Source organism: Carcharhinus amblyrhynchos, chromosome 16 (assembly GCF_965287045.1).
Source record: "Carcharhinus amblyrhynchos chromosome 16, sCarAmb.v2.hapA, whole genome shotgun sequence".
In the NCBI taxonomy this organism is placed as follows: Eukaryota; Metazoa; Chordata; class Chondrichthyes; order Carcharhiniformes; family Carcharhinidae; genus Carcharhinus; species Carcharhinus amblyrhynchos.
Window position 1 is genome coordinate 21,317,759 of NC_137339.1, and position 18,790 is coordinate 21,336,548.

Consider the following 18,790-nt stretch of genomic DNA (forward strand, 5'->3'; position numbering starts at 1 on the left):
GAATACTTCAATGGGTATCCTCCCACACCCCAAAGATGTGCTCTTCGGCTGATTGGTGTAACAAATTGTCCCTAAAATCATTCTCCCCTCAATCTGGTTTCCAATGTGGGTACCATAAGCATAGACATGGGTCAAGGGTGGAGGAGGAAAAGCACATTGTTAAAATGGCGGCACGGGCTCATTGGGCTGAAGGGCCTGATTCCCGTGCTGTGTTGTTCTTTGGGTTGTGCAGTTGAAGGAAATTACAGAGGTGGGGAGGGACATGGCCACGAAGAGATTGGAAAACACAGATGAGTATTTTAAGGTCTAGATATAATTTGATTGGAAGCCAACGTACGTCAGCAAGCGTAGGAGGAAAGGAAAACATAACTTGAGAGGAATAAAGTTTTAAATGATTTCAAGTTTACAGAGGGCAAAATGTGGGTAATTAACCAGGAATGCTTTGGAATAATCAAGTCTAGGGCCTATGAAACCATGGATAAGGCTTTCAACAACAGAGAACCGAGACAGGGGTGAAGTCAAGTGATGCTTTAGAGATGGAAATAGGTAGTCTCAGTGATAGCATGAATGAGATGAGAAGCTCATCTCAGGATCGATTGTGACACCAATGTTGTGAGCAGACTAGATTAATTAGATTGCTGTCAGGGAGAAGGATGGAATAGGTATTTAGGAAATGGGGAACATTGTCCAAAAGCAATGGTTTCATCCTTCCCAATATTCATTTCGAAGAAATTTCTGCTCATCCAGTACTGGATTGTCAAGAAGCAATCTGATAATTTAGCAACATCAGAATAAAAAGGTAGAGCTGGATATTGTCAGAAATCTAACGCCATGGCAGTAGGTGAATGAAAAATAGGAGGACACCAAGAATAGATCTTTGGGGGACACCGAAAATAACAGTGTGGGGGCAAGAGAAGCCATTGTAAGTGATCCTCTGGCTACAATTAGATAAGAATGATACCAAATGAATGCCGTTCCATCCAGCTGCAAGAAATTGGGGAGGTGTTGGAGGAGGAAACAGTCAAGGAGATGTTAGTTACGTAAGATGTCATGTGATTTTGCTGTATTGTGGCAAGGTGGAAAGTCCGATTGGAGAGATTCAAACATGGAGTTCTGGGAAAGATGGGAACAGATTTGGGAGGTGACATTAAAGGGCTGGAAAGGAAAGGAAGGTGGGAGATAGTAATTTGTAAGAGCTGAAGAGTCAAAGATTTCTTTGTTGGGGGCAGGGGGAGCGGAAAGAGGGACAACACCTGAAGTGGGGGGGGTGGGAGAGGAGGTTCATGTGTGGCTACATAACACAACACATACCACTTCCTGCAAACTAGTCCATTAAGCCTACAGAGAGCTAACCAGGTATTCTTAAAGGTAGTTGTATTTTTTTACCTCAATGGACAACCAACACTTTCTCATCTCTCCCAGATGGTATTGGTGGATAGTATGCATTGTTGTGGTGCTCAAGACATTCCAACTTGCATGGAGCAGGCTTTAAGGACCAGTTACACATAAACATACAAATTAGAAGCATTAAGCCATTTGATTAAATCATGACTGATCCTACTGTGGCCTCAACTCTGCTTTCCTGTCTAACCCCCATTCCCCAGTCAGTTGAAAATCTAATTCAACTTTAAAATATTCAGTGATTCAGTTTCCACTGCTCTGGGGAAGAACATTCCACATATAGTCAATCCTCAGAAAAAAATTCTCTTTAAAATAGGAAACCCGCAATTTTTAAACTGTACCCCCCCTCCCAGTTAAGTCTCTCCCACAAGGAGAAACATCCTCAAATCATCAAACCTATCAGATTCCCTCAGAATCTAATGTTTTACTAAGAGCACCCCTCATTTTTCTAAACCCAGTAGATAAATGTCCAATCAATTGAGAGTCTGAATTTCTTCATGTGGTATTATATCCTTTTAAGTAGGAAGACCTACATGTACTCCAGATGTAGTTTTAATATATTTTTATATTCCTTTACAATCAACATTCCATTTGTCTTCCTAGTTATTTGCTGTATCTATGTATTAACATTTTCTGATTCATGCTTCAGAACACTAGATCCCTTTGTACCAGCTTTGCAATCTATTTAAATATTTTACTTTCTGTTCTATCTGGCAAGGTGGGCAACTTCACATTTTCCTACATTATGTAGGACCTGCAAATTTTTTGCCCTCAGCCTGAATCTGTACTCCTCACTTGACTTTCTAACCTATGTTTATCTGTTTGCTCTTGATCTGCCAATCATTTTCATACATTTATAAATTGAGTAATTTTTGGGAATGGAGTGGCCACGAGCAATCACAGGACAATGATTTTGATAAAAAATAGCCAAAAACTTAACTGAGTGAAAGATCATGTGCACACAGTGCCTGTAGGTATGAAACTCCCATTCAGAAAGGAAAGATCAAGATGGTGCCACTGGTTAATACTATTCAATCTGATGGGTAAATGGTTCTCAGTTGATCTGAAAAATGTGCAGATTAGGTGCAAGCTAAATTCTCCCCTAGTGTACCCCAACAGGACTAGGGGATTTTCACAGTAACTTCATTGCAGTGTGAATGTAAGTCTACTTGGTGACACTAATAAACAAACTTTAAAAAGATGCAGATTTCTATTTTAACCAGCACTAAAGGTCACAGGAAGGAAGCTTTGTTCTGAATGATTTGTAGAGATCATTCAGCCTGTTGAGCCTGTGCTGCTTTAAGAGCAACCCAGCTTGTCGTACTGCCCCACCTTTTGCCTGTAGTCTGCAAACATTCTTGAAGTGCTGATCCAATTTCCATCTGAATGCCCTAAATGAATCTGCTTCCATAATAGTCACAGTAAATGCATTGCTGATCCTAACCACTCCACAAGTTTTCTCCTCAAGTTGTTGTTGCCAATCACCTTAAATCAATACCCACTGGAACTTAAGCTCTCCACCGATGGGAAGTTTCCACCTATGGTCTAGGCCTCTCATGATTTTCAGCATCCCTATATTTCTCATGTTGCTGCACACAGGACTTGACTATCAAACAGCAGCATGGTGTGTCACACAAACTAATGGGAATGGAAGGGAATTTCAATCCATTACTCAATTGTTGAGAATAAGCTTCAGGATCCAATTGCAATAGTATCACCGAATAGGGGTGGCACTATGTTAAGCACTGCTGACCCAGGTTCAATTCCTCTTGGGTCACTATCTGTGTGGAGACTGCATATTCTCTGTGTGTGTGGGTTTCCTCCTACAGTCCAAAAGACATGCTGGTTAAGTGCATTGGCTATGCTAAATTCTCCCTCAACATACCCAAACAGGCACCAGAGTGTGGCAACTAGGGGAATTTCACAGTAACTTCATTACAGTGTTAATGTAAGCCTACATGTGACTAATAAACTTTTAACTTTAACAATCTCCTGGAATTCCCATTTTATGTCCTATGATTTGGATCTGAACCCTGTCTCACCCAGGGTAGCAAAGCCCAATAGTCCTAAGTATTAAAAAGGCCAAATTAAAAAAAAATCTAAAGATCAATATCAGACCATACTCAAAAGGAACAAAATTATTTGTGCATGGTTCACCACAGACGTGTTGCATTTTTACTGCTAGATCTTGGGTTTTATGGATCAAATCAAATTAAGGCAGGATATTCATGGTTTGATAGCTGGAACAGCTGGTACCATAGACAAATGTTACATACCTCAGGTCTCATAATTCTCCAAGGAAATAAACCAAATTTAGAACTCTCCTTGTGAAATAATTTTAAGAATTGCTGCAACATTTACTGAACAATTTGTAAGTTTTCATGTATATTATACATTTATTTCAGCAGCTTAGAATAAAACCAGCAGAAGCAGCATATTGCTCTTTCACTCATTCAACACATCTACTCGCTATCAGTAATCCATCAGTTTTGAAGCTGGTAAGTAAATATTTTTAGAATGTCCAACAGACATAACTTTTAATTTTAGCTCCTTTTCTTAAAGTTAAGGAACGGACAGATGTTCTTGCAGGAACCAATGCTTCCTGAAATGTCAAAATATGTACACAAGTTCACAATTAGAATTTATTCAGATGTTTTGTTTGAAAAAGTAAACCCCACCTCATTGTAAAATCATAAACTGAAGCATTTTTATTTATAAATATCATACTGCAATTTATGGTGAAATTAAGTAGTCTGATGGCCCTCCCTGGGTACAAGGGCATGGTCACATATTTAAAGGTTATAGTATTGTTTGCCATCCTTAGATCAGAGCACTTGAGTTTTTCATGTCTCCAGATGATTCCTTGTTTGAACTGGACTTAGGAAACTTCTTCCATCGATCAAATAACTTTTCATAAACCACAAGTGGCAAGGATGAGCATCACTGAAGCCAAGTTAGCACCTTAGCTAATGACATATCTCCTTAAGAACTACTCACGAGTTTGGAACACATTTCATACTCTAGTTTTTCTACAATATTACAATACTGTTACATTTGCTAAGAGTGTTCTGGGAAGTATACAAGATATTTTACATAAAACTTAATTTTGGATTTTAGCAACAAAATGAAGTCCATTTGAGCTATGACTTGAATAAAAACTTGGATAAAGTCAAGGCCTTCAGAATTGGGAATAAACAAGATACAGATTATCCAACAGAGCAATATGCAACTTTTCTACTTTGCAACAATTCTTGATTAAGCAAGGTCTCAGAAAAATTGAGGGATATTCAAAACAGACAACATAAGGCTGACTGAACTGTTCTGCGGGAAGTCAGCATGGACTTAACTGGGCTGAAGGCTACCTTTCTATACAATAAATGAATATAACTAAGTAGAGAAGGGTCAACTAAGTTGGTAGAAAATTTCTTAAAGTTCTATGACGGACCACTCCTCCCTCAATTATCCATGACAAATTCATATTTATATGATTAATCAATCAGTTCACCAATCCCAAAACGTGACAGCGGTTATTATTTTTTTGAGGTGGCTTTGACCAAAAACAGAGAAAAATAGCTTGAAAACAAGTCTAAAATCATTACTACACAAAGTAATACCACAAAATGGTGGCGTAAATGACAAAATACATCTTAAATTGGTTTTTAATAATTTTCAATATACAAAAGATGGTCATTTTATTTGGAACACTAAAATAATGGACAGATTTCCAACTGGGAAGGAAATAAGAGGCAGAGAAAAATCTTATTTCCATAATGTAGCCTAATTAACCTCCTTTCTGGTTCTAATCTTTACGGAAAGAACTATCAACATCAGAACAAATGCAGTGATTAGCCTTAAAAATTACAACTGATCGAATTAAATTAGCATTAAACTATTCTTTAGCAATGTTCTATATTTGATCAGAATATTTTAAAAATTATGTACCAACATTTCCAAGACAATTTTTTGAAATATCAAACTTTATTGTTAGTAGAAATTGATTTGAGTAGAAAAACACCCTGTAGTTTTAAGACCAAGTTTGATTTTTCTTACAGCATACTGAAATCTTAGGGCAGTAAAAGGAATAAAGGCCACAGAAGAATTCAGGAAATTTTTTACCGCTGCAGTAACAACCACTTTTGTAGGTTTGTGGGAACTTTTGGCACCACAGCGATTTCCTGCAGTTGATCCAATGTCAATTTCACCATACAAAATTCATGCAAGGTATTTATAGCCAACTCATTTCTTGCACATCAAATGAACTGGCTTGCCACATACACAACATAGTTTGGGACACGCTATATCTATCAACATACAACTGATAATGTATAAAGATCTGAACCATTCTATACACTTTCCATTACAGTGCAATTTACAGTCATTATCATGCAGTGATCATTCTATCAATCAACCTGTTTAACACTGTCCAAGAGCATGTCTGCTTTTAGTAGTGGCAAAAGCATCAAGGTGTTACAACAGCACTCTGAAGGACCTTCGAGAATTTCCACTTCCACACTGCAAATACTGCTCAGATGTAAACGTGTAGAAGCGATCATCATTAAATATGGACTGAAACTTCTGCAAAGTGCACTTATTTAGAAAGGAGGTACATTTTAATTTTGCTTACACTAACAAAATTACAAACAAAGCTCTTTTGATTTTACAGAAAATAAGAGTGTCTTTTCCTTTGTGGATGTGCACATGCACACATGATTCTAACAAGGTATTCCAATCATGGGTACGCTGCATCCAAGTAATAAGTTTAATACTCTTCTTGTTCTTCTGGTTGTTCATCTGCTACATCTGGCACAGCAAATCCTTCCTGAAACAAAAATATTGAGCATTTATTAAGCAACATTCAAATTAGGCAGATCAAGTCATTGAAAATAAAGATTGTCCTCGGACATAACGTTCTATTTGTAACTAAGTTTCCTTAAAATGTAACAGAATAAAGGCTACCGTATTTGTGTACTTAAAATAGAAAGGGATCTGAAATTATAGATAGTAAATGCTCATAACTCAGCTTTGATTATATTTCTCAGAATTCAAACAAGCAATTTATTGTTTCAGTACCAAACAGCATACATCCATGTGTTGGAAATTTTGTTACTTCAGGGAATGAAGAGCCAAAAAATAAATAAGAATCACAAACATCAATGCAGATAGCTTGGCTCTTGGAAACAGGATACTTGCAGTCTAGGCTGACGGAAAAAGGCGTTGAGCAGGATGAAATGCAGGAGGGAGTTAGAAAACGGTTTGATGGAGTCACATGATGCAACTGCAAGAATAATCATATTTCCGTGAGCTCTGGCTCAACTTGCTTTTATGCACGGCTCATAGTCACCTTATCCTGTCCTACGTCCTTGGAACATTTCTGCGAGTATTGGATGACAGAATGTCAAAAGAATCTTCGATCAGGAAGAACAGTCTCAGGGTCTGGTGCTCTCAAAGGCGTTGCAGGACATGACTGCAGATGTCAAAGTTGTAGAAGATAAACTCTGTTTTGACACAGAACATTAACGCTCACTTGGATGAACTGCAGAATATTGGCAAGAGGTTCTGTAATGTGGAATGTAGAATCTTCACTGTTGGAAGTGTTGCTTCTTTGTTTGAGGCTCAGCTGCAATCCTTAGAGAATTAGCTGCATAGTACATCAGACATCCTGATGGATCTTGAAAAATTGGGGCTGGAGGGAGAATATCCGTGATCCGTTTTCCATAGGGAACCGAAGGCTCCATTAGGACATGCAACAATCCAAAAGCAGCTTGGCTTTTTTAGAATCTGTGAAAAGCAACAATTCGGAGTTGCGACCCATAGATACTTGTTAATCCTGGACTGGACTGTAATTATTTCCTTGTGCTGATCCGATACTGTGCTTTTTCACAATGACAGGACAATCCTATGACTGAGCCACAATGCAAATTTCGTTGACTATCCTGGAGTCACGTTCTGCAGTTCTCTAATCCTAGAACGTATCCCTGTATTTGCATCCCTTAATTGATCCTGTTCTATTAATAGGCAAAATCTTTGCTTGATAGCTGTTATCCTGATAAGTCCAAGGACATTCATTCATCCATGCCCCTGTAATTTTATTTCTTAATTGGTATTGTGTGACATCACATTGATAGGGAAAATTCTGTGAGCCAAAATCCTTGCAGTAAATATTGACTTGAAGTTGTGGGGTGATATTTGGGAATGTCCTAATAAAATTTTAGTTTGAGAACAAAAGAAAATTAGCTTAAGATATTGCACTGTCTGCATATTATTCCAAACTTTCAGTATAGGTTTGAATCCATCATATCCTTGTGGTATCAAAGCGAAAGATGGACTCGGGATTCTCTGCACTGTTTTTGGTCCTGTATCAGGATTAAAGCCCATTGGTCCCATGTTCTTAAAGAGCTCGAGAGGATCTTCAATACAGTCTTAAGAGTTTGATGCCTTGCATCTGATACTGGGTCTTCCATAAGTTTTTCAGCCCTGTCACTGTTATCCTGAGAGCTTGGTTATGCCATTGTGGCTGTATCCTGATATCCCCCAACCTTTGGTATATCCTTTTATTACTTGTGTGGTGGAAGGCACGGAACATGAATAATCCAGAACCAACTGAGTTGCAAATTTTCTCTTTTCTCTCTCTTCCTACATCTACTTGTTTGAAAATGATCTCACATTTGGTGATGATGCACCAAAATGCATTATCTCACATTTATCTGTATTAAACTCCATCTGTCATTCATCAGCCCACATTAGGCCCATATCCCTGCGTACCCATCTCACCCATGTAACTGTCTAAATGCTTTTAAAGCAGCTTGTTCCAGATACTCACCACCCTGTAAGGAAAAATTGCTCCTCTCGACACTTATGTATCTCTTCCCAGTTCACTTAAACCTATGCCCTCTAGTTTTATGCTCCCCTGCCTTTGGGAAAAGATATTGACTATCTAGCTGATCTATGCCCATCATTATTTTATAGACCTCTATAAGATCACTCCTCAGCCTTCTATGCTCCAGAGAAGGAAGTCCCAGTCTATCCAGCCTCCCCTTATAACTCAAAACCATTTAGTCCCAGTAGCATCCTAGTAAATCTTTTCTGCACTGTTCTAATTTAATAATATCCTTTCTATAATAGGGTGACTAGAACTGTACACAGTATTCCAAGTGTAGCCATTCCAATGTCTTGTACAACTTCAACAAGACATCCCAACTCCTGTATTCAATGTTCTGACCAATGAAACCAAGCATGCTGAATGCCTTCTTCACCACTCTGTCCACCTGTGACTCCACTTTCAAGGAGCTATGAACCGAAATCCCTTTGTTCTATAACTCTCCCCAATGCCCTGGTTCAATCTATCAAAATGCATCACCTCGCATTTATCTGAATTAAACTTCACCTGCCATTCATCGGCCCACTGGCCCAATTGATCAAAATCCTGTTGCAATTGGAGATAACTTTCTTCACTGTCCACAACGTCACCAATCTTGGTGTCATCTGCAAACTTACTAACCCTTCCTCCTATATTCTCATCCAAAAGACAAATAGCAGTGGACCCAGCATTGATCCCCGAGGCACACCGCTGGTTACAGCCTCCAATTTGAAAAACAGTCCTCTACAACCACCCTCTGGCTTTTGTCATCACCAATTTTGTATCCATTTAGCTATGTCACCTTGGATCCCGTGAGATTTAACCTTATGCAACAACTTACCATATGGTATCTTGTCAAAGACCTTGCTAAAGTCCATGTAGACAACATCAACTGAACATCAATCAAATCTAAATCCAAATTTTGAAGTGGAGTTGATAATTGTGCTCCAACAGTTGAATTGTTAACCAATCATCGCAAGTGGTACAAAAATAAACAGGAAGTCAAGATAACATCACTAAATAAGGTTTGTGTTCTTTCCCCAGATCAAATCTTATCGGTATCTGAACTACATCCAAAGCTGATTTAACATCAAAGTCATACAGACAAAAAAAAATGAACAAAGGATCTAAACAGTAACAACAAAGTGGTCACCCAGTTGCACAAGAAAGCACAGAAGGCAATGATGTCAGACTACAAATGTCTTTTGACACTTAAATCAAAGGATACATTTCTAGAATTTGTTCAGATGATTTAAAAATCTGATTCAGAGTATAAACTCTCACGCAGCTAGGTATGTGATCATATCACTTTATGCCCTTGAGCACAGGTAAGCCAGTGTAACACTAATTTCTCATCCAAGCAAAGACAAAGTTTATAACTATTTTATAATTTTTTAAAAAATCCAATTATTTAAGGTAAAATGGAAGGTTGGAAGAAATGGTGGCATTCAGTCTGACAAGCAGCAGCTCGGGTGACTTGGTTGCAGGGGTTGGGGTGGAGGCAGTTGATTTACTGGGAAGGTGGTGCAAGATACTCATACCTTTCTCACAGGGAGGGAGAAAGGGTTGGCCAGAGAGGGCAAGTAGCAGCCAGTCCTGCACCAAACAGAGAAAATGCTGCCTTTATTGTTCACCAGACAGTAGGTGGGAGGAAATTTTATTCACATTTAAGAGTCTAAGTTTGTGAAGGTTTAAACAAACCTGGAAGATTCACTGAGCTTTGTCTAGAGGGACAAATCTCTAGGGTAGCATGCACCCTGAAAGTCAATCATGGGATTGGAAGTTATCTAGCCAGGAATGAAGAAGGGAAGCAGGAAAATAGCTTTGGACTGATCCTTAGGAAAAAAAAGTGCCAACTTAAGGGACAGCCTAACATATAACCAGGGCACAAGGGAATTTTAGTTGTTTTTAAAAGACTAAAAGGGAGAAAATCTTTCTGTAGTCAAGTTGCCTACAAAAATGTTTAATCATTTTTGTAAAAGGTTAGTACAGTAAAATAACTTGAAGTCTTGTTATATGACCCTTCCAGTCAGTCACTAGAACTTCAAATATGATTTTTAAAGTTACAAGTCTCTACTGAGGTCATAACTAGACATTTTATATTACCCCAAAGATAAGGTGATGTGCTGGCAAACCTTCTCTGGGACCAAAGACAGTAATCAAGCAGCAGTCACTAATCTGAAGACAATGAGATCATGTTCTTTAAGTGAAGCAAAGTAGACCACAAGGTGAGCCACAACTGGACACTTGGAAATCTTGAAGCAAAACAAGAAGCCGCGCATGTTTGAGAAATCACGTTGCTACATAAATCACAAACTGAGTTGCACTGTCTCTAATCTGACATATGTAAAAGAGACTGTTGGAGCTAAAACAATATCAGCCACAGGGCTTGTTTGAATGGTTTAATGAACACTGATGTTGAGGAGTGGTCACAAAAGGTAGCACTAGACGGGATTCTAGGGATCTCATTGCCCATATAGAGAGAGAGTGTGTGAATGAGAGAGAGAGAGAGGGGGGGGAGAGAGAGAGAGAGAGAGAGAGAGAGAGAGAGAGAGAGAGAGAGAGAGAGTGTGTGTGTGTGTGTGTGTGTGTGTGTGTGTGTGTGTGTGTGTGTGTGTGTGAGAGAGAGTGTGTGGAGGTGGCTGGATTGTTACCCAAGGTAAAATAATTAGGAAGGCAAATAGAATGTTGGGTCTTTCTAATAAGGGGAATACAAAAGCAGGGAAATCTTGATACATTGGTGAGATTTCACCTAAAGTGCCACATATTGCCTTAGCCTCCATATTTGAGGGGGGGTACACTTACGTTGGAGGAAGATTACTAGCCTGTCGTTTGGTAGTTCAGAGCATGAGTATCACTGGAAAAAGAGATACAGTTTGTTGAAACGTTTCATCTGCATGAAATATCTGAATAGTTAGTAAACATGCCTTGATTGATTGGGGACATGCCATGGCGAATGAAATTCTTAGCAGGCAAAAATCAAACAAGGTCACATTGCAATGCAAAAAACTGAAATTTAAAAAGATATCAAAACCTAGAAGTGCATATGCTGTTACACAAGAGGGAACAGGTGTTCAGAATGCAGGTCTGTAGCATATGCAAGAGGAAATAGGCTTATGTTTCAGTGGTTCAAGGAACACATTGTTATGTCACTGGTTGTGATATAACATACTGGAATGCATTAAGCTAGTGTGCAAGGATAGTTCATTGAGCTGAGAACTAGTACTTACTGGGGTGCAAAGATAAATTGAGAACCTGCATGGGCAAAGGCAAACCCAATGCATAATTATATGCAGCAATAACATTGCTGGCTGTCAGAGCTGTCAGCCACAGGGCTTCATTTCTCTTGGGTAGTTTCCATCCAGCTAGCAAACATGCAGGGTGTGGAAACATCAGAAATCAGAGTGATCATCCAGCACACACATGACCCAACTGCGACAAAATAATTCAGTTTGGGATTTAACATTTTTTTCCTGTCTCCCAGAAAACAAATAAAATGTTACAAGATCTGATTGCAACGCCAAAAGTTTTAGTTCTGGTTCAGATGGTAGCACTCTTGCCCCCAAATCACCAGATTGCAGGTTCAAGACCCACTACAGGACTTCAGTTAAAAAAGGGTGAAGTTCAGTGCAAGTACTGAGGAAGTGCTGCACTGTTGGAGGTGCTACGTTTGGATGAGATGTTAAATCAAGGATCGGTTGGCCCTCTTTGGTGGATGTAAAAGAACACAGAGCAGGAGAGTTCTCTGGGTAAAGGCAAAAAATGGAGAATGCCGGAAAAACTCAGCATGTCTGACAGCATCTGTGCAGAGAGAATATAGCCAACCTGGAGTCAAGATAACCCTTCGCCAGAACTCAACAAAGCTCTGTACATCAATGACTCTAGTAAAGGTTCTGCATTTTAAGTCATTTTCTGTTACTTTAACCAGGTTATTTAAAGGAGTGACCAGCACACATTAAACATGCATTTTTTTGTGAACTGCAACAGGCAACCCCTTAAAGGTTTTTTTAGTTGAACAAAATTACATTCTTAGCACCGTCCAATTACCCTGGCTCATGAAAGATTTGATGTTCAGCAATATGGTAGGGAGTGGAAATGGTGCAAAAAACTCCAAAATCAAAATGTGTTACTGAATGCAGCTAAGTGGAATCTCTACTCCATGTTTGGAAATATATTGCCATTCCTTCATAGTCGCTGGGTCAAAATCCTGGAATTCCCTCCCTGACGGCATTGTGGGTCAGCCCACAGCATATGGACTGCAGCGATTCAAGAAGGCAGCCTTCTCAAGGGCAATTAGGGATGGGCAATAAATGCTGGGCAGTCAGCGACACCCATGTCCCATCAATGAATTAAAAAAGTTGTAGAAATAAAATAAATGAATGCAATCTTAATTGCTCTGCGTGGTCACACAAACAAAGCAGTTCAACAATATACAATACGTCTGGTCTCACTAACTGCTCATTCAGTCCCCTTTGAGATTGAAAAATTGTACTTGAAAAAGATAGACGTATCTGGCTCAGATCACATGAAGATGCTACAGTTACATTGTTGAGTAATGCTTTTTTTGGGCTTTAACAGCATTTATTTGCAAAGTGGAAATTTCAGACAGTGATTATCACGCAAGAAGACACACAAAGTAGCGAAAGTCGAATGCAGCAGAAACCAAGACTCGGACCGCTTGGGAGCAAAACCCAAGTAGGGATATCTATGACAGGCCTGAATTTGTCATAAATACATATATTTCTCTGGGTTTGTTCAGGGCCAATGTCTTGAATCTTCACAACTCCATTGCCCACCAAATATTTTTGTGGCATACATTTAGAATAGATTCCAGTTAATATAAACATACGCATACAACACATTACAAATTGGTCTTGCATCTAAATTAGCATCGGTGAGCCTAAAACAGCACTAACTCGCACTTGAGAATCTAGATATTTTCACTTTTTCCAATTAAAAAAATTAAACTTTAAAAACAGGTTAGTTTTTCTTGAGAAAATAGCAATTAAGGATAACAGAATTCAACACCCTCCACCACACGGTCAATCCACTATAAAAGTTCTTGGAAATATACACTGAAAAGTCAAATAAATACGAACAAAAGGGTTCTTACGTCTGTTGCATACAAAATCTCCACAATTCGTTGGATCACTGGATCGTTATCTTGTTCATTTTCTTGGCAGATTAATTCAATATTTCTCAGTTTCCCAAAATAAAAGTCTCTTTCCTTTTCAAGATCTTCAACTGTAATTTTTAGTACATTGATCTGTACAAACATAGAATATTAACTAATAATACAGCAATACTTTGTTCATTTCAAATTCAAACCAATTGACCTTTAAAAAGATGAAATAGAGGTTCATTCCAATATATAGTTTTTGTCAAATGTTTCATCTCAGTCATAAGGACAATCACAAGAATATCAACTGCAGGGAAAACAACTCTTTACTGTATGAGATAATGCTGCTGTTTGGTTGACAAGTGGACTGAGCAGAATTGTTGCCATGGAGAAGACAAGTTGATTGTGATTGGTAGTTAACTGCCAATCATTGTTTGAAATTTAAACCAGGCAGCTTGACTGTGATGGGTCAATGCATTGTCCTGTGGAGTGAACCAGCAAATGACTATTTTGTTCATCTGAAATAGGTAAAGTGCACATGTTCTTTCTGTTTGCAAAGAACATAGTCCTATACTAGAGCAACGTGTCCCAGTACAGACTGTACCCAATCAGCAAAATGTCCATTATGTGATTCTATGATTGGCCAACATGCTAAACAATCCTCTGTATGCTAAAAGTTACGCTGCCAACCAACTTAAGGTAAGTCAGTTGGGCTTGCAGTGTGTGGTGCATTTACATGTATTGGAAGCTACACATATTAATTTGCAGACAGAGAACATGTACACAACCCTCATTTTACACTGCAACTAAGTAAAAGTTTGCTCTATAGACCATGCATGGTTCACAATTTAAATATCTGCTACTTCAAAAGGTGCAAATTTAAAAAAATTAGAAAATATTCACTCCCTTGTCTGGTCTTCAAGTTATCTGATTGAAAAGTGTCAGGAAATAGACGTTGTGGTTTGGGGAGGGGGTGGGGGGAGTTGTGGGGGAGGAAGAGAGAAATGCGTCTAAAAGCGAAATATTCCCGATGCTGGAAATACATCCAAAATAAAAACAGAAATTGTTGGAAAATGTCAGCAAGTTTGGCAGCATCTGCCAAGGGAAACAGAGCAAAACATTGAGATCAACTGCAAAGAGGTAGAAATGCAATAAGTTTTGCGCTACTGAAAATGGGTGGGGGAAGTGATGCTAGTGGAGCAAAATAGATCAGGGATAGGGGGATTAAATAAAAAGGCATCATGGAACACAAGACAAAGGATAATGACAGTTCAAGCTTTGATCTCAAGTAGGTTTTAATTGCAGAACAGGGTCAGCACTGTTTGAAAGCAAAAACATTCAGCCCAACACATGGCAAAAAAAAAATAAAAATGGAGGATACAGTCTGAATTTCTTGAACACAATGTTTAGGCCAGAAGGATGCAAAGTGCCTAACTGGAAGATGAGATGCTGTTCACCTAGCTTGTACGGTTGTGCTTAACCGAAATATTGTAGCAGGCTGAGATCAGAAATGTGAGTAGGACATCAAGTTGGTGAATTGAAACAGCAAGCGACTCGAAGGTTGGGATTTCTGCCAAGCAGTCCCCAGTCTGCGTTTGTCTCCCTAATGTTGAGGGGACCTCACTGTGCACAAAGAATACACGACTAAATTGAAAAAAGTGCAAGTAAATCACTGTTGCACCTGGAAGGAATATTTAGACCTTGGACAGTGAGAAAAGGAGATAAAAGGGGCAGGTGTGACACTTCTCAGCACATGGGAGTGAGTGGGGTGATAAGATATTAAGGATGATAGAGGAATGGACCATGTGTCACAGAGGGAATGATCTCTTTGGGTTGCTGAGATGAGAGAAAAATTTAGTGGTGGCATCATGCTGGAGTAATGGCAAAAAAAGGTGATCCTCTAACATACGTTAAAACACTGCGGGAATAGGGAGGCAATTTTGTGCATATGAATGTCAATACAGGCAAAAATGATGTGCTGTAGTGCTAATGGGTACTCTAGGTCCAATCTCAGGTGCACTGTGACATATCTTAATTCATTAAATAAAGATCTATGTCTGCCAGTTAATTTTCAAATTCCGCCCAAAATACTATACAACTTAACCTTTCTGAACTGTGGGGTAACGCCTCTCCTAACCTGAATGGAGTGGCAGAATATGCACCAAGCTACAGAAAAAGTCATGGAAGCAAAGCTCGTTGTTTAGAAGGCATACTGGCCTTTACTTTACCAACATTGTTTTCTTCCTAAAAGTATCAAGAAGCTCTTAGCTTTTAAAAGCTTAGCCATATATACTTGCAGTAGAACACTTTGACCTGTTGCCTTTGATTCTAAATTAAAGATGCCCCAAGAATGTTGGAGCAGTATTAACTGCATCAATTTATGTAAAATCTTTGGCTAAGGTAATTATACTATGACTACTTTAATCTGGACAGTTTAACCAGCCTATTCTATAGCATCTCAGGCCAAATGACTTTACAAGCAGAAGTGAGACTATAAATCTGTTGCCCTAAATTTGAAACCACATCTGCTTTTCTGTTGGAATAGGTGCATTTCCATATATTTTCTTAGCACAAAACCATAGGGGCCTTGAAAAGGACAAAAGTTAAATCAGAGTGAATCCTAGTTTATTTTAAAAAATTTAAAGAAGACCCCAATATGGTAGATCAGGAGCAATTTCTCTATCATACCTGGGGATAATAGTTACTCCACATTAATTATGCCAAGATCAGATTTTAACATGGATTAGGAATCACACCTGGAGACATTAATGGAAGTAATTACATCAAGGAGTGAATTTACTTCTCAGGTAGCTAGCTGAGTGTTAGATATTCACTACATGAAAAAGAATGCTGACATATCACTATGCAAAACCAGAGAAAGTTACAGTTTCAGTAAAGTTCAGAACGTAAAGTGCTCAAAATCTAATAGAAACCTACGTTAAAGCTACATAGGAAATTGCTGCCTAAAATGGGAGGACAAAATCAGGGTGTGGTTCAGAGCCAAGCTTTGCATACGCCAAGGGGAGCATAAACCAAGTGCAGTAAAATATCACCTTTTCAAAGCAGCTAAGCAAAGAAGCAAGCTTTTCTAAAGCAAATATCCTGACAGGATTCAAGATCTAAATTAATGAGAACCAACATTGTACAAGTTCATATGGAATCTAGAAACTCCACCTCACAAGTCAGTTGGTGCATCTTTACCAGAGCTATCCACACTAACGTTTTTCCTTGCCCAATTCCTACATCTTTTATATTATTTAACGTAACAAAGGGGAATGATGAATATACATAAGTATCTTCCTTTACCATTTTGGTAAAACATTTCATACTCTAATAATTTCAATAAGATCTGCTTCCAAGGATAATCCTGAAGTTTATGAGCTTAGATTCAAGAAAAATGAGATATCTAATACTGTTTCTATTTAAACCAAATTTAATAGTCTTAAAATTTAGGAGCAAACACACGTTGATTCAATAAGCTTAACACCAAAACTATAGCAAACATTTAAGTGCATTGAAAGACAGTGTGCAATTACCTGTTGAGCTAGTTCTGCAACTTGTGCATCTCCATTTCCCACTAATGCAGGTCTTTTGGGTGCACCAGACACAGGTTTTGGAGTAGTAACTTTTTGCGTTGGATGAACTTTTTGAGTAACTGTAATATTAATATCCACAATTACTACAGTGTTACTAAAACAGCAGACAGTACACAATATTTCTTACTTCCCAATAATACCTGAGAAGTTTAAGCCCAGTTGCCAAATAGTGGGTTACGTTGTTCTTAGGTTAATAAATGAAGTGCCACTATCATTTTTCCTTTAGAAGTTTGCAGCTTAGATTACTTGTTCTTGCATGTGAAACGGTATTATTTCAAGAGACTTTCTCTGCAAAGTACTCGTCTCAAATAGATCTCACACATTGAATGTCCATGAAGTTGTAATGTGATTTCCTCTCCACCAACACCACCATCACTAGTCCATCAGTTGCTTCATGGTCTAGACTTGAGAAGTCGTTTTAGCTGAGCTGCAAGATTTAGTTCCTCATTTTAGTGGCCATCATTTAAAGACTAAAACCTGGATAACCCACTTCTGCAGTTAATAGAAACAGACAAAAAACCCCACTTTTTACTGACAAAATAATTTTGGTGAGGAGTGGTGAACATAATAAAAGACAAATATTTAAGTGTTAATAAGTGGAGAAACAGTGCACAAAAATAACCTTACCTCCAACTAATAAACCAAAAAAAGTGCAACCAGTGAGTAGGAGTTGAGTTTAGATAGCAACAAGATACACCTGCAATTCAGGCTCTGTAGTAGCCAGGCTTTTCTTGGCTAGTCTGTCTTCTCTTCTCATTTATGTCAATTATTCTCAGTTAAATAAATTCACTTCTCTATTGTATGATCCCTACACAGTGAAATGCCTGTTCCAACAGTCCTTTCCAATTAAAACGAGTCCAGTCATAATTTTTAAATTCCTCAAATTGTTGACAATTTGGAGTCTACCAATTTTTACTGCAAGATTTGGCGGGGGTGGGGGGGGGGGGTGGGATTCCTTTATTTGATGGTTAATTGGGTTTCCACTGCTTTAGTGTTGAGCCTGGATAATTGGTGCAACATTTTGGTTTTGTCCTGAACTCACCCACCCCCACAAGAAAATGGTGCAAATAAACTTCCCCCTGCTGCATTAAATAATTTGCCAGGAAAATTTCCTTAAACACAAGACATGTGCTGAATTCCATGCTTACTTTCAACACCACAGGGCATACGTGACATAATGCAATTTTTTTTCTATAAATACCAAAAGATTGTACCAATATTTGATCTTGTTACATTTGCTACAGAAAATGGTGATTTCAGAGTCTTCCTCTCTGGCGCTGCAGTATTTACACTGTCATCTGTAATTTATAGAGCAGATAATTATCCAATACGAATAGCAAAGAGGCCCACAAATTTGCGGCGCTTTTAAAATATGCCAGCAAATGTCAAGCTTCTCAATTTATTGGCACAAGAGAATGGGAATCCAGTTTTGAAAAACACCAGCCAAAAGCTGGCACTAAGCACAAACAATAGGAGTTTGCTCCCACGCAATGAAACATTTCCAAGATGAATACTTTGCAATAAGACTCATTTGTGGAGTTTAATAGCATTTAAGAGTTATTCATTTTTAAGTCTCGAAAAATCTAAATGGTGTGCATGGAAATTGCAATATGTGAAAACAGACATGGGTTAAAATTTATAATTTTACAGGAATTACATTAATGAAAAGGCTAGAAATACAATGATTTGAACAGGATGTTTAAAGGAAAGTTCATCTCAATACTCAATGTTTTTCTTTAAAGAATCAGAAATCCTCAAAACAACTGAAATATTTAAATTCAGAGGGAGGGACATTGTCACTTATATTTGAAATTATTC

General features: G+C 38.4%; 1 protein-coding gene across 1 annotated transcript in view; it reads right to left on the minus strand.

Annotated features, from left to right (window-relative positions):
• Positions 1-5,357: 5,357 nt before the first annotated feature.
• The window catches only part of LOC145353877 (microtubule-associated protein RP/EB family member 1-like), a 50,247-nt gene continuing 36,814 nt past the window's right edge, over positions 5,358-18,790 (minus strand). Inside the window, exons 5-7 of the mRNA XM_080204796.1 lie at positions 16,913-17,031; positions 13,371-13,523; positions 5,358-6,220 (exon numbers count right to left, since the gene is read on the minus strand). Coding sequence (XP_080060922.1) covers positions 6,161-6,220; positions 13,371-13,523; positions 16,913-17,031 — 332 coding nt within the window. The 3' untranslated portion in view covers positions 5,358-6,160. The remainder of the gene's footprint in view (positions 6,221-13,370; positions 13,524-16,912; positions 17,032-18,790) is intronic.